This window comes from Dasypus novemcinctus, chromosome 3 (assembly GCF_030445035.2).
Source record: "Dasypus novemcinctus isolate mDasNov1 chromosome 3, mDasNov1.1.hap2, whole genome shotgun sequence".
Taxonomy (NCBI): domain Eukaryota; kingdom Metazoa; phylum Chordata; class Mammalia; order Cingulata; family Dasypodidae; genus Dasypus; species Dasypus novemcinctus.
The window spans coordinates 93,525,323-93,551,913 of record NC_080675.1 but is presented as its reverse complement, the minus strand read 5'-3'; the positions used below and the strand labels follow the sequence as shown (position 1 = coordinate 93,551,913).

Below are 26,591 nucleotides of genomic sequence, written 5' to 3'. Positions count from 1 at the left end.
CCCCCCACACCCTTAATCTTCTCCTCAGCTCTTCTGCTGAAGAATTTGGCCTTCACGATGACAGGCTATTTTGGAAGCTTTCCCTTCCCCAGAACTTTTTAGTAACCCGATTGTACCACATCAATGATGGGAGCAGCTCCAGTCTTCTTTCTGGCAGCATTTACCCATGTCTGCTTACTGACCAAGGTCCACAGTTTATCAGTTATTAGTGGGACATAAGCTCTGATTCCTCCTCAAGTTACAATGTCTCATACCAACCTTCCCAAAATAACCCAGGGGACTAGGAAGAGAAGGCAACCACCTTCATAACCCTCCCCCAACATTGTGAAGCTATGTTTGTCATCTTTATAGTCTTTATCTGTCCCCATTAGAATGTAAGCTGTTCACTGGTGTAGAGTTACAAAGTGGTCACTAGACTTTAAAAAGGTACCAAACAAAGGAAAACCCAGCCCTATTTCACAGGACCAAGGTAAATCGCAGATCAGTTCAGAATTCAAACCACTTGATAACATTCTATGGAAACTCAGCACAGTCCTACAACAGACTGTATAGGTCAATCTGATAACTTGTCACTGATCTGGTGACTGACTATGCCATGAGGGTCACAGCCAGTGAATAAGGTCAGCAGTTACTCTTCGAGGACTCTAGCACACTAAGACAACAGCCAATACCCAAGCGTGACTCTAGCCTCGATCCTAGAATAAAAATTAAAAGAAAAAACATAATACTGTGTAAGAGTGAACCCTATTGTAAATGATGGACTATATTCAATAGTACTATTAAGATTTCATGAACTGTAACAAATGAGCCACACTAATGCAAGGTGTTAATATTAGGGTGGTATATAAGGAAAAAAAAAAGTATATATATATATACATACATATATACCCTAATGTAAACTATGGACTATTGTTAACAGTACAATTATAAGTCTTTCATTCACTTGTAACAAAGATACCATACTAATGCAAAATGTTAACAATGGGGGTGGGAAATGGGAACTCTGTGTTTTCTGTAAGATTTTTCTGTAAACCTAAAACTTTTCTAATAAAAAAATATTTATAAATAAAGCATTTACCAAAGAAAAAGACAAGAATTTAGATTTAAAATTCCCCATAAAATCTGCCTCCACGGCAATGGGAGCCGAAACAGGGACCTCCCATGTGGTAAGTGGGAGCTCAATCACTTGAGCCACATCCAATTCACTGATTGTTATTCCTTGTGATCTGTGGATTCATGTCTTTTATCAGTTTGCAAAGTCCTTGCCCATTATCTGTTTGAATATAAGCTTTCCTCCATTCTTTCTATTTTCCTGAGACTCTGAATAAATTTAAATGAGAAAACTGCAAAAAAAACAAAAACAAAACAAAAAAAATCTGCCTCCAGTTGATGATCTGGTCTAAGAAATGGCAGAAGATGGAGGATTTAAGGTCAGTGCTACGGAGAGAAATGCAAATAATACCCTTCTGTGGCAGTTATGAATTGTCATGAGTCCTTTCTCTTCCTTTCATTTCCACTTTCATTTTCTGTCCCAAATGCCTGCTATCTAACTCTACACTGACCCCATTATTAATGTGTCCTTTCATTAGATATTCTCTTCAATGACAAATAACCTAGTTCCCCTTGGGGAGAATGGTAGGAAGTCTGCCAATTCAATTTTACCCACAGCAGCCTCAAAAACAGGAGTTGGCATTAGCAAAAGGCATCTGTTCAAAAAAATAGGCTTTATCACATCAATCTACAACTTAGACCACACCCACTCTTCTGCAAATTACTTCATATGGCCCTGAAATGTCATTCCTAACCCTAGAGGCTTATGGAGCCAGGTGACTTCAAATGGAAGTTTCTTTCCTTTTTTTTTTTTTTTTTTTGTTGTTGTTTTTTGTTTGTTTTTAGGAGGTACCAAGGATTAAACCTGGGACCTCATATGTGCAAAGCAGGTGCTCAAACACTGCACTATACCGGCTCCACTCTCCATTTTAAATCAACTTTCAGGCCCTCCCTGTTCCTACTCTCCCAGAGATCGAAGACAAAAACATTAAAATTTATCAGAGGTTCTCAAGATTCTTTCTCCTGCCTGCCTAATAAAATTCAACACAGTGGGTTGGATGAGTGTTTGCAGTTAAGAGGCTGGTGTGTTTGGTTACCTATCAACTCCTGAAGGCCAGGATCCTGCCACAGAGAACCAGATGTTGGTCCTCTAGGGCAAAACTCCAAGATCATAATTAAATATCCAATCCAAAAGTTAACTCTGAAATTCCAGATCAGGCTAGCACACAAGTCATTAAGTCCTAAGAAGGTGGGAAGAGGGCAGAAATATCTCTGGAATGAGTTTGAACTAGGTTCAAGCATTCTACAGATCTGCAACTTTAAGCAGAGAATCACTATATATGAAGCCTCCAGACAAGTCTAAAGCTCTATTTTCGTATGTCTGTGTCCCAATTAGACTGTACTCTTTGAGTACAAGCAACACACCCCTAATCTATCTTCAACAGCTTTTAACATAATAACTTGTAGTAGACTAAAATTCAGTTGATGGCCACCCTGATCAAAAAAAACTCTGAATTCTGGCATGTTCTCTATAAGTCAGGAAGCAGGGGATACCAATGATTGCAAAAGCACATATAGTGGCCATCTATAAATTAGACTAGCTTACACCCCTTGGGCCAAGCCTGGATTCTATTCCCTGAATCCCTGTTGGGCAGGAAGGGTTAGATTTTGGCAAAAATTTATGGGGACAGTCAATTTTCATTAAATATGGAAGATTACAAGATATCAAATGCTCAGAGAAGGAAAAAAATAAAGCTAAAATACAATTATGTAAATAAAAATTGAGTTCAGGATGGTAAATTAACAATTTCATCAACAAGCAATAAATAGGAGAAACTAAAAACCAAGACTGCAGGCAAAGAAAGACTGCAGGGAAGCAGATTTGGCCCAACGGATAGGTCATCTGCCTACCACATGGGAGGTCCAAGGTTCAAACCCAGGGCCACCTGACCTGTGTGATGAGCTGGCCCATGCGCAGTGCTGATGCACGCAAGGAGTGCCGTGCCACGCAGGGGTGCCCCCCGCATAGAGGAGTCCCATGCACAAGGAGTGCGCCCCATAAGGAGAGCCATCCAGCACGAAAAAAGTGCAGCCGGCCCAGGAATGGCTCCACACACACAAAGAGCTGACGCAGCAAGATGACGCAACAAAGCGAGACAGATTTTGGGTGCCACTGACAAGAATCCAAGTGGACACGAACACGCAGCGAATGGACACAGAGAGCAGACAACTTGGGGGGGAGGGGAAAAATTTTTTTAAATTATATATATATAAAAAAAGACTGCACTTTACACTGTCCACTGAAACGTCTCCCTGGAAGTTACAGTGGTTAGGCCAAGGAGAGGTGGATTTTTCATTTAAAAAGACCAGCAACTTATGAGAGTTGGAATGGGGTTTTCCTTGGTTCAATATGAAATGGAGATCACCAGAATGAATAGCAACATAAAAGTGGCTTTTATAGAGATTTGATTCCAGCTCCTAGGCAGCTGTGTGGCATAGACATGTAACAGCCTTTCTGGACCTCATATTTTTCCATTCATAGAAAGAAGATAATGAAGGCAACTGAAGGCTCTTCTCGTAACTTCACGGAGCGGTGGTCTGATAATAATATAGAATACTTATAAGAAAAAAAGCAGTGCACCAAAGTAACACATTATTATTAAGATTACTTATACAATCATTACCCGCCAGAAAAAAAGCAGTGCACCAAAGTAACACATTATTATTAAGATTACTTATACAATCATTACCCGCCAAGATGAAGCTCCCCACACAGGAGATGAAGCCCGAGAGGAAAGAGTTGAAGGGGAAGGTCCCCACGAGGAGACAATAACCGAACTGCAGCGCCCCGGTAAGCAGTATATACAGGAGATACGCGTCCAGCAACTTCAGGCGCTGCGGAGTGGAGCTCAAATACTCCTCTAAGAACCGTGAGATCACCGACACTACCGATGCCGACATAACTACACGCTCGTTACTACAATCCGCACTCCAGCAAGTTTCAACGAAGCCTACCACCACGCCGGAAGTAAGGTTTTCGCATGCGTACGGCAGTCGACTAGCTCCACCTCTTCCCCGGCACGCCAATTTGCGCAGGCGTATTAGCAGGTCAAGGCGCGTAACAATTAAAGCGCCGATGCAAAATTCATCTCCCGACAGCACCTACCGCCAGAAAAAGCTAATGCGCCTGCGCAGTGAGTTTGTCCCGGGACTGAGACGTGTACTCTTTTTGTCCTATTTCCGTCAGGTAGGTCACGCCCACAGTTGCTCTGGCAACAAGATACTGTAGTAGGAAGAGAGGGAAGGGTTTTACTGCGGACACCGCTACTGCACGAGGGTTCCGGCTTTCTTTGGTCCTCTCGTGTCTTCAAGATTAACTGGATCTGTTTGACCCAATATCTGGCCCTCTTGCTGTTCGGTAAAGGCCCTAATTCTGTTAGGGGCGCTAACTGCAGATGCCTGTCATGGAACATTGGAGCAAGTCTGGGGGTGGCGGGAGCTTGACCCTTAGAGTGCTTACGGATAAGCACTCTAAGCCCGCAGGTATTCTCATTCATTCATTCCTTCATTCAGCTAAGTTGTAGGTACTCTCAAATGAATCAGATACAGTCGCCGCCTTCAAAGACCCCTGATGCAAGGAGCAGAAGGAAAGGACCGATTATTTTCGTTCATAGAGTATATGATCAAGTTCATTAGCCCTCTGCCCCCAAACTGTCATCTGGAACCAGGTGTAAATCCCAGGACGTCAGCGTGAAAAGCCCGCACGAGCGTGCGTGGTCCAACCTCTACCCGCTCCGCCTCATATTGCAAAGAAAACTGAAGGTTTGAAGTTTTTTATTTTAACAAGTGGGGTTGACTATTTAATTTTAGCGTTTTGACTGAAAAAAGAAAATCCCTGCCTTAACTTCTGGCTTCCTCTGCCTTTTTAATTCCACAAGAAATTTATTTCACCTCCCAGCCCTAGTTCATCTTACCTTTCAGCTGCAAGTCTTCCTGCACCTAACGGTTTGTTTTCAGATTTTTAACGACTTTGAAGTATCCAAGGTACTGGAGTAAAATTCCTAAAACAGTAAAAGTGACCAACGTGATCCTTCATTTTCACTTTTTATTTGTGTTAAGATTGGAAACCTACATCAGCATCAACACATGTGCTGATTATCTATAGCGAGCAAAGCTTTGTTTAGTTCCTGCAAAGAAGAGATGAAGAGATATATTCTTTTTCACAACCGAGGATATTTGAGCCACTTTGTGAACCTAAGTTCAGGGGCCGAGGCTAGGCTAACTGTGGCAACCAGACTAGATCCTATTTCAATGTAATTTGACAGAAAACGTCACTTTGACGAGTTGAATTTTTCTCCCTGCCTCATCAGCAAGTGTAAGGGAAACTTCCTCACCAAGATTCAGCCTCAGACTTTTCAGGCTAAAACTGATGCTTTTAATCTTCAGGTGTGGATTCCTCAGGGGGTTTCTACTCTGTCAGCTAGTCTCCTTCCAGCAGTTTCTTCCTAATATTTTGCCTGCCTTTGATGCATGTCAGCCATCATCATTAGCATCTCCACAGGAACTGCTGCAGGGAGAAAGCAGAAGAGATGAAAATTCATCCTTTTCTGAGACTTGTAAAATCACACCAGTATAATGAACTAAAGCTTTTCTAAACCACTTAAAACAGCAAGAATAAGTTTTGTTCTGTGTGCAGTTTATGATTCTATAATTGTTGAAACATTTTTATTGACCTGTTAATAGGAAATTGCTAATATTAGTGTTGCTTTAAATTAATTTAAATGGGAATATTCATATAATATATGTAAAAATTCATGTCCAGAGCATTGGATGAGAGCACAGGCTCTAGAGTTGGATAACCCAGGGTTCAAACCTTGTTTCTGCTGTTTACTAGTTGCCTAGTCCAGGACCAGTTATTTAGTCTGGCAGCCTCATTTTCCTTTTCTGTAAAATGGAAGTAACAATACCTGGATCCGTGGGATGTTGTGATGATTAAATGAGATACGTTAAGCACTAAACACTTAGTACAGTGCTTGGCACAGAGTAAATGTTCAGTAAACTTTTCTGTTATTAACTATGAATAATCTGACAATTAACTATGTCTGCTTCACCTAATTCTCTGAATAATTAAAAGTTGGTCAAATCAAAGAGACCCAATATTTTCAACATACAAAAGATGGCACTGGAGAGACTGCAACTCAGATGACTCTCAAAAGGCAAACCAAATTTATAAGCTGAAGCTAAAGTCAGAGTAGACCTTAGAGGGGTCTACTTAAGGTCAAATGCCATGATTTTAAACTATTTGTGTCTCTCTACAGTAAATTACTTTTTTTTCTTAGGAGTTTCCAGGAATTGAATCCAAGACCCTCGTACATGGGAAACCACTGAGCTACATCCACTTCCCTAGTAAATGACATTTTTATCAAAATAAATAGTGTTAGAGTAGAAAAGGACTCTTCTAAAGAGAATCTCTGCATGAGTAAAAAGACTCTTTTCCGTCTCCTTTTCCTTGTGTTTTTACTTTCTCTTTAAGATTCTCCCCTTTTGCTTCTCTCTGCTACTATTGCATGTAACAGCCCCACCTTTTCAACTTTGGCCCCAATGTGACCCAAAGTTTGTTCTCTAATGGAACAAATAAAGCAAGTTGATATTTTCAGAAGAAATGTTCAAAAGGCACCAATTGCAAACAGGACAAAACCAAGTTTCTAAAACTTCATATACCTGATCCAAGTCCTAGACAAACAGCAAATACTTTCAATTAACCTACATATCCCTTCATCCTAACATAACTGTCCTTCTAGTCCCTGATGGAGTGGAACAAGTTTGCAGTCTCCTTTGTCTAATTTCCTTCCTTCCTAACTCTTTGGCAGTCTCACAAAGTGACCCCCTCAGTACTATGTTGCACCTTCCTGGAACTCAAGAGTCTACCATACTTTTCTTTCCCAGGACAGAAAACCCTTCACATTATGGAGCTAAAATCATCACTACTTGAGGAACACTATCTAGGAGAATTTTCTGCAATTGTCTTTGCACTCTGCAGTACAGTAGCGACTAGCCACAGGTAACTGCTGAGCACTTTTGAAATGTAGCTAGTGTGAATGAAGAACTTACATTTAATTTTTATTGATTTAAATCTAAGTAGGTACATGTGCTAGTGGTTATCATATTTTACAGAGCACCTTTAAAGTTTTTCCACTAAGTTGCTATGTCTAGTCTAAGGTCGCACCTTGGCCATAGTTCAAAGGGCAGTGAATGACACCCATTTGAAACCAAAGAATGATCTACCCTAGGTGGTATTAGGAACCCTGTGCTTTATACATGATTTTTCTATAAATGCATAACTTCTTTTTTAAAAAAAAAAGTGCTCTATTCCTGCGAGGCTTTTGCTATCAGTTTATCAGCTCCACCTACTTACAGAATATTTAACAATGACTTAGAGGGACAGGAAAGAGGGTTTGTCAAATTTAGTTTCCACCCATAAAGACTTTAATACTTTAATCATGCATAAAATCAGCACGCATGTTGGAGGTAAAAGTAGGTGTATTCATTCATGTTTGTACATAGTGTGTCTTGTCTTGAAGATAAGGAGAAAAAAAAATCTTACATTTTCTCCCCAGAGACCTGCCTGGAGCAGGCATAGAGAGTCCTCTCCAGTCTGTATAATGCTAGTAGATCCAGCCCAGTCCTGAGGTATTCCAGCTCTGGGATCTTACAACTTTGGTTATTAAAGGCATTTTCCATATATTCAAGTTCCCCAATTCCAAGTAACTTCTGTACTAGAAGCCAAATAGAAATTCTTCTCTGCATTGCCTCCTGAGATGTGGTCTATGGAGCTCTGACACTAGTTCTGGCCCTGTCATCCTTGCCTCAAAAAGTTCCATACCTTATAGGTTTTCCAAAAAAGTAAATTTTGTTGTCTTGTCTCAGAGTGATGTTAGCCTGCAATTTCCTATATGGTACAATTTAGAATATAGCTCCCAAAGCCCTGAAACTATTGTAGTACTTAGCATATCATTTTATAGGTAATTGTTGACACATCTGTCTCCTCACTAGATTTTTCATCCATTCATATATCTGATAGTGCGGGGAAGTAGATGTGGCTCAAGAAATTGGGCATCCACCTACCACATGGGAGGTCCTGGGTTGGGTTCCCTGTACCTCCTAAAGAATACGAACAAGACGGAGAGCTGATACAAAAAGATGTTGCAATGAAGAGACTCAATGAGGAAACACAAAAGACACAACAAGCAGGGAGCAGAGGTGGTTCAAGTGATTGGACACTACCCTTCCTGGGAGGTCCTGGGTTCAGTTTCCAGTGCCTCCTAAAAAAGACGAACAAGACAGCAAGCTGACACAACAAGATTTTGCAATGAGGAGACTCAATGAGGAAACACAACGAGATATAACAAGCAGAGAGCAGAGGTGGCTCAAGTGATTGGGCACCTCCCTCCTACACGGGAGGTCCCAAGTTCAGTTCTCAGTGCCTCCTAAAAAAAAGATTAGCACACAACTAACAAGACACAGAGAGCAGATAGTGAGCACAAACAATGAGGGGAGAAGGGGATAAATAAAACAAACATTAAAAAAAAATAGTGAGTGCCTGCCTACTCCCTGCTACACCCTATTCTAGGTGCTGGGAGCAAAGCTGAGAATGATAGACAAGATCCCTGGTCTTATGAAATTTACTCTAGTGGAAGAAAACTAATAACACATAAGCAGGGGAAGTGGACCTGGCCCAGTGGTTAGGGCATCCATCTACCACATGGGAGGTCCGCAGTTCAAACCCCAGGCCTCCTTGACCCATATGCAGCTGGCCCATGCGCAGTGCTGATGCCTGCAAGGAGTGCCCTGCCACACAGGGGTGCCCCCCGCGTAGGGGAGCCCCACACACAAAGAGTGCACCCCATAAGGAGAGCCACCCAGTGTGAAAGAAAGTGCAGCCTGCCCAGGAATGGTGCTGCACACATGGAGAGCTGGCACAACAAGATGATGCAAGAAAAAGAAACAGATTCCCATGCTGCTGACAACAACAGAAGCAGACATGACAACAACAGAAGCGGACAAAGACACGCAGCAAATAGACACAGAGAACAGACAACTGGGGTGGGGGGAAGGGGAGAGAAATATATTTTTAAAAATAACACATAAACAAATAATCAAGATAACTTCAGATACTGTTAAGTGTAATTGTAACCAATATAAATTGACAAATATGTTTTAGCCCACTAAATTGTATTTCAGGCCCTTAATAACCCTCTCATATATTTTAATATAGCCTTGATGCATGTTAAAATTTTAAAATAGCCAGAAGCCAAAATCTATGACTCAAACTAAAACCCAGATGCCTTGTTTCTTTAATGCTGATAGTATGTTTTGTAAACTGCATAATCTTTGCCTTGTAACTGAATAGTAACTAAATAACTTTTAACTGCTCCCCTGGTTATATCCCCTTATCTTGTTTTGCAACCCTGAAGTCTGATACTCCTGTGCATAGCCCTCAATGTTTATTAATGAAGTAATGTAAGTCAGCGCAGAACTGACCAAGCCAGGTCTAATGAGTTATCCCACCTGGTGTGAGCAATAGCCTAAAACTTAAACTTCAAGTGAACTAAGCATGTAATCAATCTGCGCATACTCAGAAATTAGACTATCTCTAACTCCGTCATCTCAAAAGGTCGCTTTGAGACACATGAGTCACATGAGTCAGCATGAGGCCCATCTGCTATGGTCCCCACTATCCCACAGTTTTCTGCCCCTCAGCTATCACAACCCCACCTCCCTTTGATCAATCCCATAAAAACCCTAGGCAGGGAAGCGGACTTGGCCCAATGGATGGGGCGTCGACCTACCACATGGGAGTTCCGCGGTTCAAACCCCGGGCCTCCTTGACCCGCTTGGAGCTGGCCCATGTGCAGTACTGATGCGCACAAGGAGTGCCATGCTACGCAAGGGTGTCCCCTATGTAGGGGAGCCCCATGCGCAAGGAGTGCACCCCGTAAAGAGAGCTACCCAGCGAGAAAGAAAGTGCAGCCTGCCCAGGAATGGTGCCACACACACGGAGAGCTGACACAACAAGATGAAGCAACAAAAAGAGATGCGGATTCCCAGTGCCGCTGATAAGGATAGAAGCGGTCACAGAAGAACACACAGGGAATGGACACAGCAACTGGGGAGGGGGGGCGGGAGAAGGGGAGAGAAATAAATAAAATTTTAAAAATTAAAAAAAATCCCTAGGCACTACTAACTAGAGAAGAGATCTGAGGGACTGCCCTCCTGTCTTCATGAAGCTAGCCTTCACAGAATAATATTGCTCTACTCAAAATCCTGATGTCACTTAATTGACACCGATGGGGCAAGGACTTACTTTTGAGCTGCAACACTATAAAGAAAATAAAGTAAGATGTTGTGATAGAGTGCCTGGGGTGTTTTTAGACCCTGTGGTCAAGAAAGGTCTCAGAAGAGGTGAGGTTTGAGCGGAACTCTGAATACTCCAGAGCAGCTTATTTCTTTCCTTTTGATAATTGTAGTCTAACACAATGCTTACTTTGAATAATTATTTGATGATAAAAACTGCGAAACAATATAAACATTTTTGTATTGTTATAAATGTTTATCTGGATTATTCAGGTTAATCCTCACAAGAAGTCACAAGACAGAAAGAAATTAAGAGACACTAAAAAACTTGCCAAAGAGCTTGCAATGGATAAGAAGCAAAGCCAAGATTGACCTTAACCCAGATCTCTGACCCCAGAACTATACTCCTAATTAACCAATGAGTCTCAACGAGCACCAGCATCTGAAGTGCTTCCCAAAAAGGCCATTTTTTCTATATCAAGCTAAACCAAGTGAATTAGAATCTCAGAGAGTAGGGGTTGGAAATGTGAATCTTTAACGAGTCTTCCAGATGATTCTTATGCACACTGAAATTTAGGACCACTTTGCTTTGCTGAAAAATGAATGAGAGACCATTCTACTATTTGTAGTGCTTTGCCCCACATCTTGCAAATTCCTGGGCCCTTAAGCTCTACAAATGCCAGTTCTCTCAAACTTTAAGCCCTAATAATGATAATCAGATCTGCTTAACACTGTGTTACAAGAAAGAAGAAATCTCAGAATCTCCTGGGTCCTGCAGGAAGGCTAAAGAAAATGCACTTTTGGCAAAAAGTACTATGCTGCTAGCATTCTCCCGCCCAGCCACTACTCTAAGCTCCAGTCTGGTTTTAATTTTTTTTTTTAAGATTTATTTCATTTTTTAATTTCTCCCCATCCCCTTGTTTTTCACTTGCTGTGTCTGTTCATCTTATTCATTTCTTTAGGAGGCACCTGGAGCCAAACCCAGGACCTCTGATGTGGGAGGGAGGTGCCTAATGCTAGAGCCACATCTGTTCCCTGCTTTGTTGTATCTTTCATTCTTGTTTTTTATCCCCACATCTTTTGTTGTGTCATCTTGATGAGCCTGCCTATAGTGCCAACTCGCTGTCTTCTTTAGGAGACACCAGAAACCTCTGCTCCCTGCTTTGTTGCATCTCTCATTATGTTTTCCTTCTTGTGTCTCTTGTTGTGTCAGCTTGCCATGCCTGCCTGTCACACCAGCTCTTTGTCTTCTTTAGGAGGTACCAGGATCTGAACCAGCGACCTCCCATCTGGTAGGCAGAAGCCCAGTCTCCTGAGCCACATCTGTTTCCCCTCGTTTTAACCTTTTAATCAATGAGACAACCTGAAATTTCACAGCTCCAGGGACATCAGGCTCAGTTAAGCAGTTCAGGTAAGTTCTGGAGCCAACTTCAGGATTTGGCTCCTCTGCTGAACAAGCCTGAAACGTGCTCAGAAGACCTGAGCTAAGCTAGACAATCACCCAATGCTCCCACACGCCATTTCAGTTACTAGTCCTTCAACCCTCCTCCCCAGCCCTAGGGGTGGGTCCTCTGAACTGAGGGAGAACCTGGGATCATATTTTCCTTGGGAGCTAGGTTAAATCCAGACATTCCCGGAGCAGAGGAATGCCCATTTTGGCAGGTAACTGTCCCTTACGGTTAGGGTTATCAGACAAAATATAGGTTCCCTAATTATGTCCCAAATATTGCGTGGGACATACAGATACTAAAAAGTTATTCGTGGTTTAAATTCAAATTTAACTGTATTTTTATTTGCTAAATCTGGCAACCTACTTGGGGCATTCTTCCACTGGTGCCATGGGCTCCACAAACATATTAGGCATCTGATTAGAAGTAACACCAAGGGAGGACTTGAGGTTGGAGAGGGTTGTGAAGGGGCTGTAGAAGCCCAAAGAGCGTGCGCAAGTGCGCGGGGTAGTTTATCACTTTTCAGTTGTGAGACTTGAGGGCTGACAGAGCTCCTGAGAGGGACTGAGTTGTTTCAGTACTGTCTGCCTCTCTGGACCCCCAGAGCGTGTCCTATTTTGTGAAACCCTCAGACATCTCTGCCTGGACCCAGGCCAGTAATCGATCACGTAGCAAAAATAGCCCGCCCTCGCTCAAACCCCCTAGCGGCTCTCGCGCCCCAGGCCCTGTGCGCTCGCGGCGCGCGCTCCCGGGGTTCAGAGCCCGAGCCCCGCCCCCGGCCGCGGGGCGCTGGCCACGCCCCACTTTGTTAGCCGAGCTTTCCTGGGTCAGCTGGTGCTGGCGTCAGCGGAGGGATGGGCTGGCTCGGCGCGACCCGGCAGGGCTTGTTTGCTATGGCCGATGATCTGGAGCAGCAGTGAGTTAATCCTGTCTCTTTCTCTCTCTCTCTCTCCCTCTGGGCCGTGATCCTGGCACTGTCTGTGGCTGAGGAACAGTTTTAGACACCTGCCCGCCTTTCCTTTCCAGGTCGGCTTCAGGGGAGGGCCGGGGTCGCGTTTGCTCGCTTTGCTTTTGCCCCGCGGAGGCGGCGGCAGATCCGCCTGCCCGCCGCTCGGTGGTCCTGACCTTCCCGTAGGCTTCGCGCTTGCTCCGTGTTCGCCGCTAGTCGCTGTGCTCGGTGTTAGCCTTGGTGGTAACGCTGCCGTCCCCCGGAGGCAAGCTGGTGGGACGCAGGTGCGGGGTAGCAGCACGTGCTGGTCTTAACTTGACCGAGGACCGAAGTCCCCCGTGTGGGAAGCTTCCCTCCCGCAGGCCGGGCGGGAGGAGGCGCGGGGAGAAGCGGAGAGAGGTCGCCGCCGCGCAGGCACTGTCTGGAGTGGTGGGTTTGCAAGTTTCTTTAGCTCTCGCCTCGAGACCCTTAGACCCTTCCGATCCTAGTTGACGATGGTTTTAATCATAACAATATTTCTAATGCAGTGGTTTGCAAATTAGAGCTGTTGGGGTTTGTTACCACTGTCTCACGGTCATCAAGTTTGGGATGCCACCTGTAGGTGGTGTGACTAGCAGTACCAGGCCGGTAAGAGAAAGGAAAAGTTGCTTCGAGAATGACTCAGCTCCCAGCCAAGCAGTTGGTTTCACAGGGACAGGATCCCATGGTCTCCCTTTTCAGAGTTTCAGAATTGGCAGCTGTAAAGTTCATTAATTTTATGATGGTAATCGATAGCTTCCACTGTTCAGAGGAACTGCCCAAGAGAGTGATGCTGTCCGAAATGACTTTTCCAAGGGGAAATTTACAATGCCTAAAATGACTCAGGGAAACATAGAATATTAGAGCTGGAAGAGACGCCGGTTGTTCAGCTCCTTTTCACAAATGAAGCTGGTGCCCACGGAAGTCGGGAGGACTCTCCAGCACAGTAGGTTTCTGCTTTACCCCCAGCAGGACAGAAGAGCCCTGGAGGGAAGAGAACACTGTGGCCAGGCTAAGTTCTTGGCTAAGTGGTTTCTCCGCTCCTTGCCTCAAGTTCCCGCCCTCTCCCTTACTTCCCCAATAGTATTGAGCAGATACGGCATGCCAAGGACTATTCCCAGTGCTTTACTTGTAAAATTTTTGCTATGAGAAGAGAGGTAAATATAACACTCCCCTGAAGACTGCCTGCTAAGCCGCTCAGTGTGCTGTTGCAGGGACATTACTCCTCCACTCTGCTTCTGGTATACAAGACAATGTGGGCTCCAGGTATTATGGTTTGACTTGTCACAGCCTCTGTGATGTGGAGAGGAAGTTTATCTCTTACTGGCATAATTCTGTGATCTTGGCCTCCATGCTCCACACCTACAAGGAGTTCCTATACAGTATGAAAAGGGATCTTAGTCACCCCTAGGTCAAATTACTTGAGACTAACAACTCTCATCTGGCTAAAGCTACTGATGTATTCCTCTCAGCCTCAACCCAAGTATTTTATATATATATATATATTTGTGCTAGACATTATTCTATAGGTTTCAAATGCATTAACTCATTTAATCTTTATAAAAACGCTATGAGATAGATACTATTATTATCTCCCTTTCAAAGATGAGGAAACTGTGGCATGGAAAAGCTAAATAACATGCCCAAAGTCAGGTTACTGGTATAGGGCAATGGGGGGATCAAGACTCTGGTCTTCTGGCTTTAGATCTTGGCCCCTAATGACCTCCTGAGCCTTATGCTAATTCAGAGATACTCACTGTTGCAAGGTTGCATAGGTTATATGCTAAATATGTGGTATAGACAAATATTCCAGGGGTTCCAGCAGGGTGAAATCACTGTGCGGGAGTATTGGGAGTATCCGGTATGTCTTCATTGCTTGAACTGGGCTCTGAAGGGGAGAGGAAAGTAGAAGGGTGCGGGTATTCCAGACATCAGGACCTGGGTCTGCAAAAGTGTGGAGACAGGAATAGGATCACTTTTAACTCATCGCCACTTTAGTTATGGGTAGGAATAACAAAAGAAAAAGCTGAAGAGGTGAGCTAAAGTTGGCCTTTAAAGAGTTTGGAATGTATTCTGGAGCACAGCTGGGTTATTACTGGAGTGTTCTGAGCTGGCTTTATAGGGACCTGTGAACACTGGCCCAGTCAAGGCAGGGTATTTGGTGGGGAACGAGGGGAAACTCCCTGAGTGCATGCTGGGCATCTTGATACATCATTTGAAGCACAGAATTTTTTATTAAGATGGGTTCTTAGAAATCATCTAGTCCAGCCCCTGTTTTACACTTGAGCACAACAATGCAAAAGAGGCTATACAACTAGTTAGAGAAAAAGCCAGGTCTAGAACCCAGATTTCAAATTCTGCTTCTCAGTACCTCTTGCCTGGACCTCCCAGCCCCCTCTTGTCAAAGTCAGACATGAACACTCAAAGTATATAACCACATTTTCACTCATGTGTCTCTTTTCTGAAAGGAAGTGTGATAAGGGCAGACGAAGGCTTTAAGGTAGTCACAATGCTTGGCCCTTCCTGTAGCTAATGGTCTCTGTCTTGTAACCCTATTTGCCAAGCCAGAGTTCAAGAAAAGAGAGATATCATGTGGGATAGGAAGGGAATAATAAAAACTGTCATTTATTTATTGAGTGTCTAATTTGTGCTAGACAATCTACCAGGTCCCTTACATATCTAGATGTTCAAAAAGAGGTCCTTTAATGGGCCAAAGCCATTCTGCCCATAAATGATGGTACTGTGATTCAGATCCAGGTGTTTTTTGTTTCAAAGCTGTTGCTTTTAACCTCTGTTCTGCAATGATTTGAAGTCCCTGGGTGAAAGTGGGATGGATTATCTTATCTCTATTACTGCATCTCATACGAGGTGGGGCCTAGGTAAGCATTCTGTTCATTTTACCATCTGGAAAGCAAGGCCAGAAATAACTTATCTCCCATCAGCAAACCACAGCAGGAGGGGACACAGGTCTCTGCCTCCTGCTTCCTACCTACCCCATCTCGTGGTTCAGGGTTGGATTGATTACCTGAGAGCCCACCTGGGCACTGGTGTAGTGCTCTCTGCACCGCCAGGGCTTGAAGGTGGGCATACACAGGCCCCACTGGCCTGCCAAAGGGGCAGGTGGCATAGGGATTTGTCTGCCCTGCCCTAAAAGAACAGCTAGTCCTAGGAATGGCAAGGGATAAATGAAACCTTAGTTAAAAGTTGGTTACTTTTTTCTGTTTAATCTCCTTGGACATAAATTATGATAACCAGTAACAAAGGGGGGCTGTGAAGCACAAATGAGATAATAAATGCAAAAGAGCTTTGTAAACCATCAAGTGTTGTACACACGATGGTTTGAGTATCTATTGAAACAAGGGGCATCTTGTTATAAATAACCTTTTGCCAAAAGAGTAACAAACAGGCTATCAGACAGCTAGGGAATTGCTGACCCTGCCATAGCGGGCAGGTCCCCTGAGACTGGGGATCTCTGCACCCTGCTCTTTTGTAACTGTCAGCAAGGCTGAGTGCATCAGTGTTTCCTTTCTACAATTGCCCATCAGTGTCTCTATGTCTCCTTCTTCCAGGCCTCAAGGCTGGCTGAGTAGCTGGCTGCCCACTTGGCGCCCCACTTCTATGTCTCAGTTGAAGAATGTGGAAGCCAAGATCCTCCAGTGTAAGTAGAAGGGACAGCTTGTCCTACCTCCCTTAGAAGGCCCAAGTAGGATGCAGGATCTTCCCAGACCTTGGTACACTGAGCTAGCTGATTCCTGGTTAACAGTGGTTGGAGTGAGAGAAGGGAATGTCCGTGATTTGGGAAAAGGGATTCATACAGAGGACATTGTGTTCTATGATAGTAGTTCCTCGACTTCTCCCTCACTAGCCATCATGCAACTTCCTGCCACATGCAATCACTTTCACGTCAAAGCCCATACCAACTTTTAACACACACAAATATACATTTCTCTCCCTCCTTCCTTCTCATCCTTTCATCCTCTCATCCTCTCTTCCTCCTTCTCTCATCTCTCTTCTTCCAAACATGAGCTCATTTCTTAGATTTACCACCTGAGGACCACCAACCCTATATCCTCTAATACTACAATTCTCTGTGCTCTGTCCAGTTAGGTCCCACCCTTGGTCTGGTCACCACAATGGTTTGGGATTCCCACAGACCAGCTCTCATGGGCAGTGTTATATAGAAGCCAGACATCCCATGAGCTGCATCGATCATTGACTCAAACAAGACCTTTGGGCCATGCTTCCCCATATTTCCCCATATGATCTCCTCCAACCCAGCACCCCACCTGTGGCTACCTAATACCTTTTGGGTATGAGTAAGTCCAGCCACAGAACAGCCATAGCTTTCCAACCTCTCCCTGGGATCCAGGCCGTTTCATCCATACAGCTCTGTGATGTGACTGCCATCATGGCCAGCAAAGCGAGCTGTCCCCACAGCTGCCAGTTTATCTTCTTTTCCCCTCCTGCCCCACTTCATTCTCTAAGAGGAATAAGTCAGCGGCTTAGTCCACGCCTATTACCATCTATCTCCAGTCAGAAGCTACTGATCCAGATACCCTCAATGAGAAAAGTTCTGTCCATCTGTCAAGACTTAAGCACCCAAGTGATGGGTACAGGAGCTCTGTGGGGTCAGTGGTTTACTGCTCCGGGGCCCAAAAGTAGCTGAGCAAACAGCCTCAAGGAATAAGAGGGCCCCTCATCATCTAAAGACTGGACGACCAGCAAACTGTGCTTGGAGTCAAACTCTTTAGGATGTGTGGTTAGAGGCTGTGGAAAGGAGTGAGGGAGATTAAGAAAGTTTGGGAATGGAAAGAGAAATCTGAAGAGTGGAGTCCCAACAAAATGATATCGACATGCCCTGGAATTCCTCCCTCCTCAGGTCTCCAGAACAAGTTCCTGGCCCGATATGTGTCCCTCCCAAACCAGAACAAGATCTGGACGGTGACTGTGAGCCCTGAGCTAAAGGACCGCACCCCCCTGGTGATGGTGCATGGCTTCGGGGGCGGCGTGGGCCTCTGGGTCCTCAACATGGATTCCCTGAGTGCTCGCCGCACACTGCACACCTTCGACCTGCTTGGCTTCGGGCGAAGCTCAAGGCCAACATTCCCGAGGGACCCAGAGGGGGCCGAGGATGAGTTTGTGACCTCGATAGAGACATGGCGGGAAACCATGGGCATACCCAGCATGATCCTCCTGGGACACAGTTTAGGAGGGTTCCTGGCCACTTCTTATTCTATTAAGTACCCTGACAGGTAAGGAGATGCCACCCCGTCCCTCACAATGTAACTGTCAGTATTGGTTTCTGATAGTTCCTTCCAAGGTGATTTAAGGGTCATGGTAGCACCAACCTAATACAACTTGTCTTCCCCTTTCTTTCCACCTTTAATGTAGAGTTAAGCACCTCATCCTGGTGGACCCATGGGGCTTTCCTCTCCGACCAACTGACCCCAATGAGATCCGTGCACCCCCAACCTGGGTCAAGGCCATGGCCTCAGTCCTGGGGCGTTCCAATCCATTGGCTGTTCTTCGAGTAGCTGGGCCCTGGGGTGAGTAGCCTACAGATGAAGAAACTAGCTCCTTAAACTAAGGCCCCTTCTAGAAGCTCCAACTACTTCTGGATGTCCCCCATTCTCACTTATTCGTAAAAAGTGGGAATGGATCCAGCATTGTTATTTAAAGCTATTCATCTTGACCAGATATCTTTTTTTTTTTAAGACTTATTTTTCTATCCTCCCCACCCTTCCCCCAGAGTCTGTTCTCTGTGTCCATTTGCTGTGCATTCTTCTGTGCCTGCTTGTCTTCTCTCTAGGCGGTACTGGGAATGGATCCTAGAACCTTCCAGAGTGGAAGAGGGGTGCTCAATCTCTTGCACCACCTCAGCTTCCTGGTCTGCTATGTCACTTATGTCTCTCCTCTGTGTCTCTCTTTGTTGCATCATCTTGCTGTGTCAGTTTTCGGCTCAGGCCAGCTCTTGGCTCAGGCCAGGTCGCCACATGTGCCAGCTTGCCTTCACCAGGAGGCCCCAGGAATCGAACCTTGGACCTCGCATATGGTAGATGGGAGCCCAGTTGCTTGAGCCACATCTGCTTCCCTGAACCAGATATCTTTATTTGAGGTTTCCTTAGTCTGCATGGAAAAAGCTTTCCTATACAAGGGACAGATGGAGCAGAAATACTGCCCCATGTCTTGGCTAGACCCCCAGAGAGAAGAAGGGGTTGTGAGGTGACTCCTCCTCTGCTACGCTCTAATGCTACATGTGTGAGTTTTTATACCAGCAGTTTGCTGATCCAGCCCCAGTAACCATCACTGGATCTCATCTAGCACCTCCAGCCGGGCGGGGTCAGAACACAGGCGTGCAAAACAACCCACAGCAGCAGGCGAGCCCCTCTCAACCATACCCCACTCCAGGCAGGCACCACGTCTTCATCCACTCTGTGTCACCTTGCACTTAGTGACTGTCAGTAAATTGTGTTGATGAAAGAGGGGAGCCAGGGGGTTGGGAATGGAGCCAGCCTGTGGTAGTATTGGTGACCCCAGCCTTCTGACCACACACTGTCAGCACCTGTCCCTTCCTAAAGTTTTCACTTGATCAAATGAAAAGCAGATTCCATTTATGGAAGATTGGTGAGCCCTCTCTTGTACTGATGGCTTATTCTTATATAGTCACGTTCAATAATCAAATTAGGCTATTATTAGCTGCTAACTGCCAAATAAGAGTATCCCTCTAGGCCCTTAAAGAGAAACAATATAGCTCTGAATAAAAGAGAAAAGTGAACATTTGAGTAGAAGTTAAGAGGAATTTGGAGCTAAAGGGAGGATAGCAAGAGACACAGGTGCCAAAGAAAGAGTAGGCAGGGAGCTGACCTCAGAGTTCCCAGTGCTGTGGAATCTAATAGACTGTATAATTCTTTTCCAGAGAGATGCCTGCTCTGACCTCTCTCCCCTTTTCTGACCATGCATTTGGTAGTCTGAGTTACTGTGTTTGGGGTGGTTGGCTGGCAGCCATGGAGGAGTGTGCAAGCAGGGTGAGGAGGGGGTACCAGGGCCACGGGACCATCAATATACATCTCAAGCCTCTTCTTGCCTCTCTCTCCCCCTTCTCACCAGCAGAGAGAAAGCCGAAAGAGAGAGCAATCCAAAATTGACAACGAGACCCAATTTTTACAATCTATTTGGGTGCCCTACTGCTGTTGTGTTCACCATAAAGAAAGGTGAAAGAAACAGTGTCCTGAGTCAGAGATGCCTGTGTTGTGAAGTTCAGCTCTTCACTCGTATCCTGTTACCCGCCTGAAAATGAGAGGGCTCTTGAGAGGTGGTCTAGTTTCATCTCCTACCTTCAGAAGATAAAAAGGCCCCAAGGGTGTCAGGGGGAAAAAGCACATAGCTCAGGCAGTAACAGAAAAGTAACTGAACCATGGACTCCCATGAGGTTTGTAATCCTTGGAATTAAAGATCCTGGACTTCAATGAACTGAATATAATCTGGGCCCTCAGTGATGTTAGACTGTTTCTAAATTCTTGGCAACCAAGTAACTCTTGCCATTTGTAGCCATCTGGAGTTTCCCGATAGAATCTCACACTCTTTCTGCCACTATAATTTAAATATAAAAAGAACGTAGATCCCTTAGGAGGAATGCTGTTTGGTAAAAGGTATTAAAACCATACACAGGCACAAGAGTCTTGTTTTCCCAACCCAGGCTGGCCACTGTTTTTCTGTCCCCTCCCCAGGGCCTGGCCTGGTGCAGCGATTCCGGCCGGACTTCAAGCGCAAATTTGCAGATTTCTTTGAAGATGATACCATATCGGAGTACATCTACCACTGCAACGCACAGAATCCCAGGTGAGGGCCGCGCCCAGGGAGCCAGTTCAAAATGGAGAGGTGCCAGCTGCCAGGAAGCTCAGGAACTGTCTCCGGACCATTCTGCCCTTTATTCCTTCTTCCACAAAGCCCTGACTCAGTTGGGGGAGCACAAAGTTCCCCTGGGGTAAGCATAATGGAAGTGAAGGTAATAGAATAATTAAACCTGCTGCTGTCTCTAAAGGACGATCTTTACTCTTCCCAAGAGACAGGCATGTGGCCTGATCGGCAAGAGTCTGGAAAATTAAAAAACATCTTTTTTTTTTAATTGAAAAAGTAATGTGAACATGGTATTTTTAAAAGGCAAAAAAAGAAAAGGAAAGAGAAAGAGAGAAAAAAAAAAGAATGAAGGAGAAGAAAGAAAATTAAAGTGCATAAAACGTTATAAGTTTCTCCTGCCCCAGGCCTACAGTTCCCAAATTTCCTTGTTATTTCGTGTTTAAGCTATCTCATAACATTCCTTCACAGAATATTTTTGTACACATGCTATTGCACATACCTGTAACTATACCTACAGAATATCCTCCTAAAAGTAGAATTGCTCAGTGAACGAGTAAGGCTTTTAAAATTTAATTATGGGTCCTCTGAAAATAACATTATTGAGACAGGAATTCCTTCCATATATTTTGGAGATTTGGGGGTGTCCCCAGTATCTTGAGGCATTCTTATCTATGACTACTCTGATCTGCAGTCTTGGCAACACTCACAGCCAGGGCAGGGTCCGAGAGGTAATCTTCTCCGATGGCAGAGCCATCGGTAAATACCATGAGGCTACGTTGCTGGCACCACCTCTGGAGGCCTCACCCCAGGCTATTGGGTGGCATCCCAGGAGAGCTGAGGTCACTGGTGGCAGCAACCTTGCCCTCCTTATTCCAGGCTTGTCCATGTCTCCTATTGAAGCCCACTGAGAAGAAGGAAGGGATTAGCATTCCGGCAGTACTGTCTGAGCATTAGCCACCAACCCAGACAGCTTTTTAAATGTCTAACCAACATTCCACACGAGCGTTGCCAATTAGAGGGCCCTGGTTTAGCAGTAGAACAGAGACCCTCAACAGTGCATTTAGGCAGTCCCAACCCTAGTCCTTTCCTCAAACCTTTCCCCAGACCCCAACCCTAGTTCCATCCAGAAGATTCTTCCAGGCATTATATATACTCCCACAGTATATATAATCTTGCAACTCATGGAGGAAGCAAAGATGATATTAGTGATAACCAGCTCCCTCTCCTCCAAATACCACCACTCAATTGTACAGTCTCCTGAGTTTTTATGCGTTGTAACCCTGGCAAGCTCACAGGCACTCACATTCCCTTGGAAAACATGAAATTTGGCCATGAGAAAAATATTTAGGGGTACCTACCAGTTATGCCTAAACTTAGGGACTTTGTGTATAGTTTCCTTTTCCTCACAAATATCTTTCAGAGTAGAGGTATAGTTATCTCCAATTTGTAGATGAGAGAATTAAGGTACATGACTTGCCAAGAAAACATAGTCAGGATTTGAATTTATATCTGACTCCAAAGTCCATGACTTTTATGCTGTGCTGCTGTGTCTTAAGGAAAAACTCTCAGTTTCTGGTGGCCTGAGCAGAACTCAGTCTCCCCCATTCCCCCCCTCCACCTCCAGGGCTGTGAAGGAGACCAGGGGGTACAACTACACTAGCCCAGAAAGCTGGTCTCTGTCAGATGCCACATGATATGGTCTCAGTTGGTTCTACCTGAAGAAGTGCACAGAGAGTAAAGTAGATTAAATTGGCATGAGTTGCTTCTCAGCACAAACCACTGCCTGCTGCCCCTTGCACTCCGGGGGTCCTCATAAGACTGCTTTTTAATTTCAGAGTATCTTCAGGAAGCCCTTTTCACTTAGTTCTCTAGTACTCACTCTTCACCTCAAATGGCTTCCTCAAAGAAACTTTGCTTGACCCTCTCCCTCCACCCCTGGCCAGGTCCCCTGGCTTGTGTTCTCATATCACTCTACTGCTTTTTCAAAATTTCGGGGAGTTTTTAAGTTAAATAATTGTATAATTATTTAATGCCTACCTCCCTAAAACACAAGCTGAAATGAGAGTTCCAGGAGGGCAGGTGCTACATCTGTCCTATGCAGATATCCTGAGCACCCTGCCCAAGGCATGACACAAATATTTGTAGGGTAAATGACCCATCCCATTATTGGAAAATTCTTATTGCCAATAATTGCTAATTGTTTGTTTTGTTTTGTTTTTGAGGTGTCAGGGCTTGGGAATTGAGCCCAAAACCTCGTATGTGGGAAGCCAGCACTCAACCGCTGAGCTACACTAGCTCCACTGCCATTGGGTTTTTCATGAGCATGTCTCTCCTAACTCTTCTGTGATATGAGAACTCTAGAGATGAAGTCATTCATCAACTAATCTTACTGATTTCAATTGAGTCCAGTCCTGACTTTGAGAGGAATATAAAGATAACGATTATACTACCTCAGCCTCTGATGATACATTTCATGCTGTGGGGTTTAGTCTGCTAATTGCCTCAACCCTGTTTTTCTTCTTTCAGTGGTGAGACGGCATTCAAAGCCATGATGGAGTCCTTCGGCTGGGCCCGGCGCCCCATGTTGGAGCGAATTCACTTGATTCGAAAAGAGGTCCCCATCACCATGATCTATGGGGCCAACACCTGGATAGATACCAGCACAGGAAAAAAGGTGAAGATGCAGCGGCCGGATTCCTATGTCCGGGACTTGGTACGTTGGGCCACCCAAGGAGTGGGACTTAGAGTGAATTGAATGCCAGTGCAATTTGACTGACTGTCAGTATGGATGAGTAGAGAGGAGAAAGGGTGATCAAAGACTCAGGAGAAAGAGGAATGGATTGAGATACGGCAATGGGTTTGAAAGAGCTGGTTTTCTTTGTAATATTAGAGTCCGGGGCTTCTGAGTTCCCAAAAAGCAGGTTCTTGTCCAGAAGCCATGCTGCCTCACCAAGCCGTGTAATCTGCCCCCAAAACCAGAGCAATGAACACTAGAGTGAAGAGCCACAAATATTCCCAGCATACTTCTGCCTACCTTTTTTTCTTAACCCCCTCCACCCTCATTTGCCAATGAGTGTGCTTAATTGGGCTGGATGCCACCATGGGCCCTGGGTTACTGGACCTTCTGATGAGATAAGTAGAACAGTGGCGGGGCTAACAGGGAAGGAAAGATAGAGTGAATGGCCATAGAAATAGAATGGGATTTTGGGATTCCTTGGCTCCCACAGGAAGTGCCAAGTTCTGGGAGAAAGGTAGACTATTGTTTCTGACAAGAGCTGATGGGTAGCAGGTAAGTGCAAGAGTTCTAAGGAGGAAAAAAAAAAACTGGTGTGACAGCTTTTAGTCCCCTGAATAAAAGCCATCCCACCCCGGTGGATTCCTTTCTCCACAGGAGATTGAGGGTGCCTCACACCATGTCTATGCCGACCAGCCACATATCTTCAATGCTGTCGTGGAAGAGATCTGTGATTCAGTTGATTGAGCTGCCATCCCTAGAGGAAGAGGAGAAAGCCAGAGAGTCGCACTTGCCTCCCTGTCTGCTTTACTCACCCCCTCTATCCTTTCCTCACCAACTAACATGTGCCAGCCAGGCAGAGTCTTGGGCTGTCCCCATGGCAGGACCACAGTGAAAAAAGAACACTCCGGAGCCCATGCTGAGTACTGGAGGCAGAAGCCACAGAGGCCTTGCATACCCCACCCTAGGAAAGAACATCAAGAATATAAAGGGTTGCCCAGTGCTACCCATTCTCTCCATGCCAAGTGTTCCCAGATGGTGGTTGTAAAGGGATCACATCAAGCTGTATTCCCTCCCTGTGCCAAAGGGAGGGCAGCCTTTCTTCCCCTGGGCAAAGGAGAGGCTCCCAGCAGCCTTTCTCAGTTCTGGGTATTTGTCGGGGTAGATTCCATACAAGAACATATTCTTCCTATATCAACCCCTCCCTACCCCCTGGCCCATCCCATGTTAGTTCCATTCAGGATCTGGCTGGGATCAGTTCCCATTTAACTGCCAAGAGCAGGTCCTGGAGCTCCCTTGACCTACAACATCTCCTTTATGACCTGAATAGCCCTCATTGACAGATGAGGAAATAGACCAGGGATAGGACATGGCTAGCCCATGGATACACAGCTCTGTGTAATGCAAGTTCTGACAGAGTTAAGGCCAGAACGCAGGCCTGCTAATGTCCAGTGTTCACTGCAGACTCCATTTGCTAAGGTTCAAGGCAGGCACTGTTGCCATGTGGCTGGTCCTGGTCACTGGCCAAGGATAAGTCCAGTCCCAGCCCCACTGTGCAGGACTTCTGTTGTCCTGCCCTGTGTCTCACCTCCAGCTGCCTAAGCTGGGGACACCCAAGTGCTTCTTCCGTTGACCTGTCTCCCTCCCACCTGGGAGGCCCCTGCATCTCCCTCTGTGCCTTGGGCCCTGAAGCCCCACATGTAGTAAAGAGTAAGGGTAGCCCCTGGTGGCGAGGGGGTGGGAAAGGCCCTTCAGCTCAAGACCACATTGGGATGCCTCCTTCCCCACTAGTATCCAGGGTGTTTCTTCTACCTTGTGGTAGAGCTGAGGCCCATCTTGAGCCCCTGCCCACAGTCCAGCAGTTCCCTCTCCTCATGAGCCACAGGATAGTTCTCACTGCCTGACCTTCCATCTCTGCCATCCGTCCCCATGGTCTCCAGCTCATCCCCTCCTCCAACCTACCCATCTCGGCCTAGTTGCAGGTGCCCCTCTGAGGTTCTGGGAAGTTGGCTGGGCCAGGCCCCTAGAATCAGGGCAGCTCCTATCTGCTCCCTCACTTTGTAAAGCCAACCCTTTCACCAGTCTAGTATTAACTCCTGGTGCTTTGTACTACTGGTCCAGCTACCTTGGGCTCCTTTTCTATATTAATAAAGAAATGAGTAAAAACCGCTGGCAATGATATTTAATATTGCTCTGGCAAAAGTGCTAAGGGTGGTACTGAATTCATAACAGCTTATATGAGTCCTGCGAGGTATCTGCCTCCCCCACACATGCAGTTCTTGCCCTCTAGACCCAGCTCAGACTCCAGGTCAACATAGGCAGGGCCTTCATACACCATCTCAGCCAAACCCCTCATGATGAATGAGGAATTAAGGTCCTCTGGATGGGCCCAGCCCAAATGCACAGGAGGAGAATTAGGCAGAGTGGGGTTCTCCCCACTACCCATCTAATAGTTCTATCTTCCCAAGCTTGCTTCAAGTGAACCTTCACATGTTGCTCCATACAGCTGATTCTCTGGATCTCAGCTCAAATATTCTTTATTCAGGGAAGCCTTCCCTTGATCCCACAGAATAGACTTGGACCCTCTGTTCTGTGTTGCTGTGGTATGCCGTGCTGCCCCTTTTGTAAAACTCATAAGTGTGTAGTTACTTGTTTAATGTCTATCTTTCCTCCCAGACCATACGCTATTGCAGTGGTCTAGGTGAGAAATACTAGTCACTTGAACTCAGCTAGTGAAGACAGAGGAAAAAGATGCAAGAGATGCTTTGGAGGTAAAATCAAAAGGACTTGATTTTGACACTGACTGAAGCTACTACCCTTTTGGAGAATGAGCAGAGTAAGGCAGTAATTAACCAAATCTGCTTGCATAACAAAACAACCTGGGGGATATTTCTTAAAATATAGGTTTCTCAGGCTGTATTCCTAAGGATTTGATTCAGATGGAATCTGACCATGAACTCTATTTTAAACACAGTCCCTAGGGGATTCTGATGTATCTCCTGCAGCCACTGATCTAAGGGACCTCACAACTTTGACACTTGACAGGTGGAGAACCGTGTCCTTGAAAGTTCATCCTTCTTGTACCAGAGTCACTTTTCTTGGGAAGCTGTACAATGTACTGGTCTGGTTTTCCCAAATCAGGCCCAGCACAAACACATTCCTCAGGAGCAGCTGCACGAAC

At 45.3% G+C, this 26,591-nt stretch overlaps 1 protein-coding gene and 1 non-coding gene across 3 annotated transcripts; one reads left to right on the top strand and one right to left on the bottom strand.

Annotated features, from left to right (window-relative positions):
- Positions 1 to 564: 564 nt before the first annotated feature.
- On the bottom strand, positions 565 to 694 carry LOC111759459 (small nucleolar RNA SNORA3/SNORA45 family). The gene has a single exon (XR_002793433.1). It is a non-coding gene; the product is annotated as a small nucleolar RNA SNORA3/SNORA45 family (small nucleolar RNA).
- An 11,976-nt stretch (positions 695 to 12,670) lies between these two features.
- On the top strand, positions 12,671 to 25,576 carry ABHD4 (abhydrolase domain containing 4, N-acyl phospholipase B). Of its 2 annotated transcripts, none has more exons than XM_004474577.4 (7): positions 12,671 to 12,768; positions 16,389 to 16,477; positions 17,699 to 18,071; positions 18,211 to 18,365; positions 20,547 to 20,658; positions 23,203 to 23,389; positions 24,068 to 25,576. In XM_004474577.4, the coding sequence occupies exons 1-7, from the start codon at positions 12,707 to 12,709 to the stop codon at positions 24,155 to 24,157; spliced, it is 1,068 nt and encodes a 355-aa protein (XP_004474634.1). In that variant the 5' UTR covers positions 12,671 to 12,706; the 3' UTR covers positions 24,158 to 25,576. The 2 variants fall into 2 exon arrangements, with proteins under 2 accessions (XP_004474634.1, XP_004474635.1); XM_004474578.5 differs by having other exon boundaries at positions 12,729 to 12,878.
- Positions 25,577 to 26,591: the final 1,015 nt, after the last annotated feature.

What these genes read in the sequence shown, in the direction of transcription:
- ABHD4 (XM_004474577.4), top strand. Translation starts at nt 12,707, where the DNA reads ATGGGCTGGCTCGGCGCGACCCGGCAGGGCTTGTTTGCTATGGCCGAT. An exon ending in GCCGATGATCTGGAGCAGCA is followed by an intron (nt 12,769 to 16,388) that starts GTGAGTTAATCC and finishes TCCTTCTTCCAG; the next exon opens with GCCTCAAGGCTGGCTGAGTA. An exon ending in TCGAGTAGCTGGGCCCTGGG is followed by an intron (nt 18,366 to 20,546) that starts GTGAGTAGCCTA and finishes TCCCCTCCCCAG; the next exon opens with GGCCTGGCCTGGTGCAGCGA.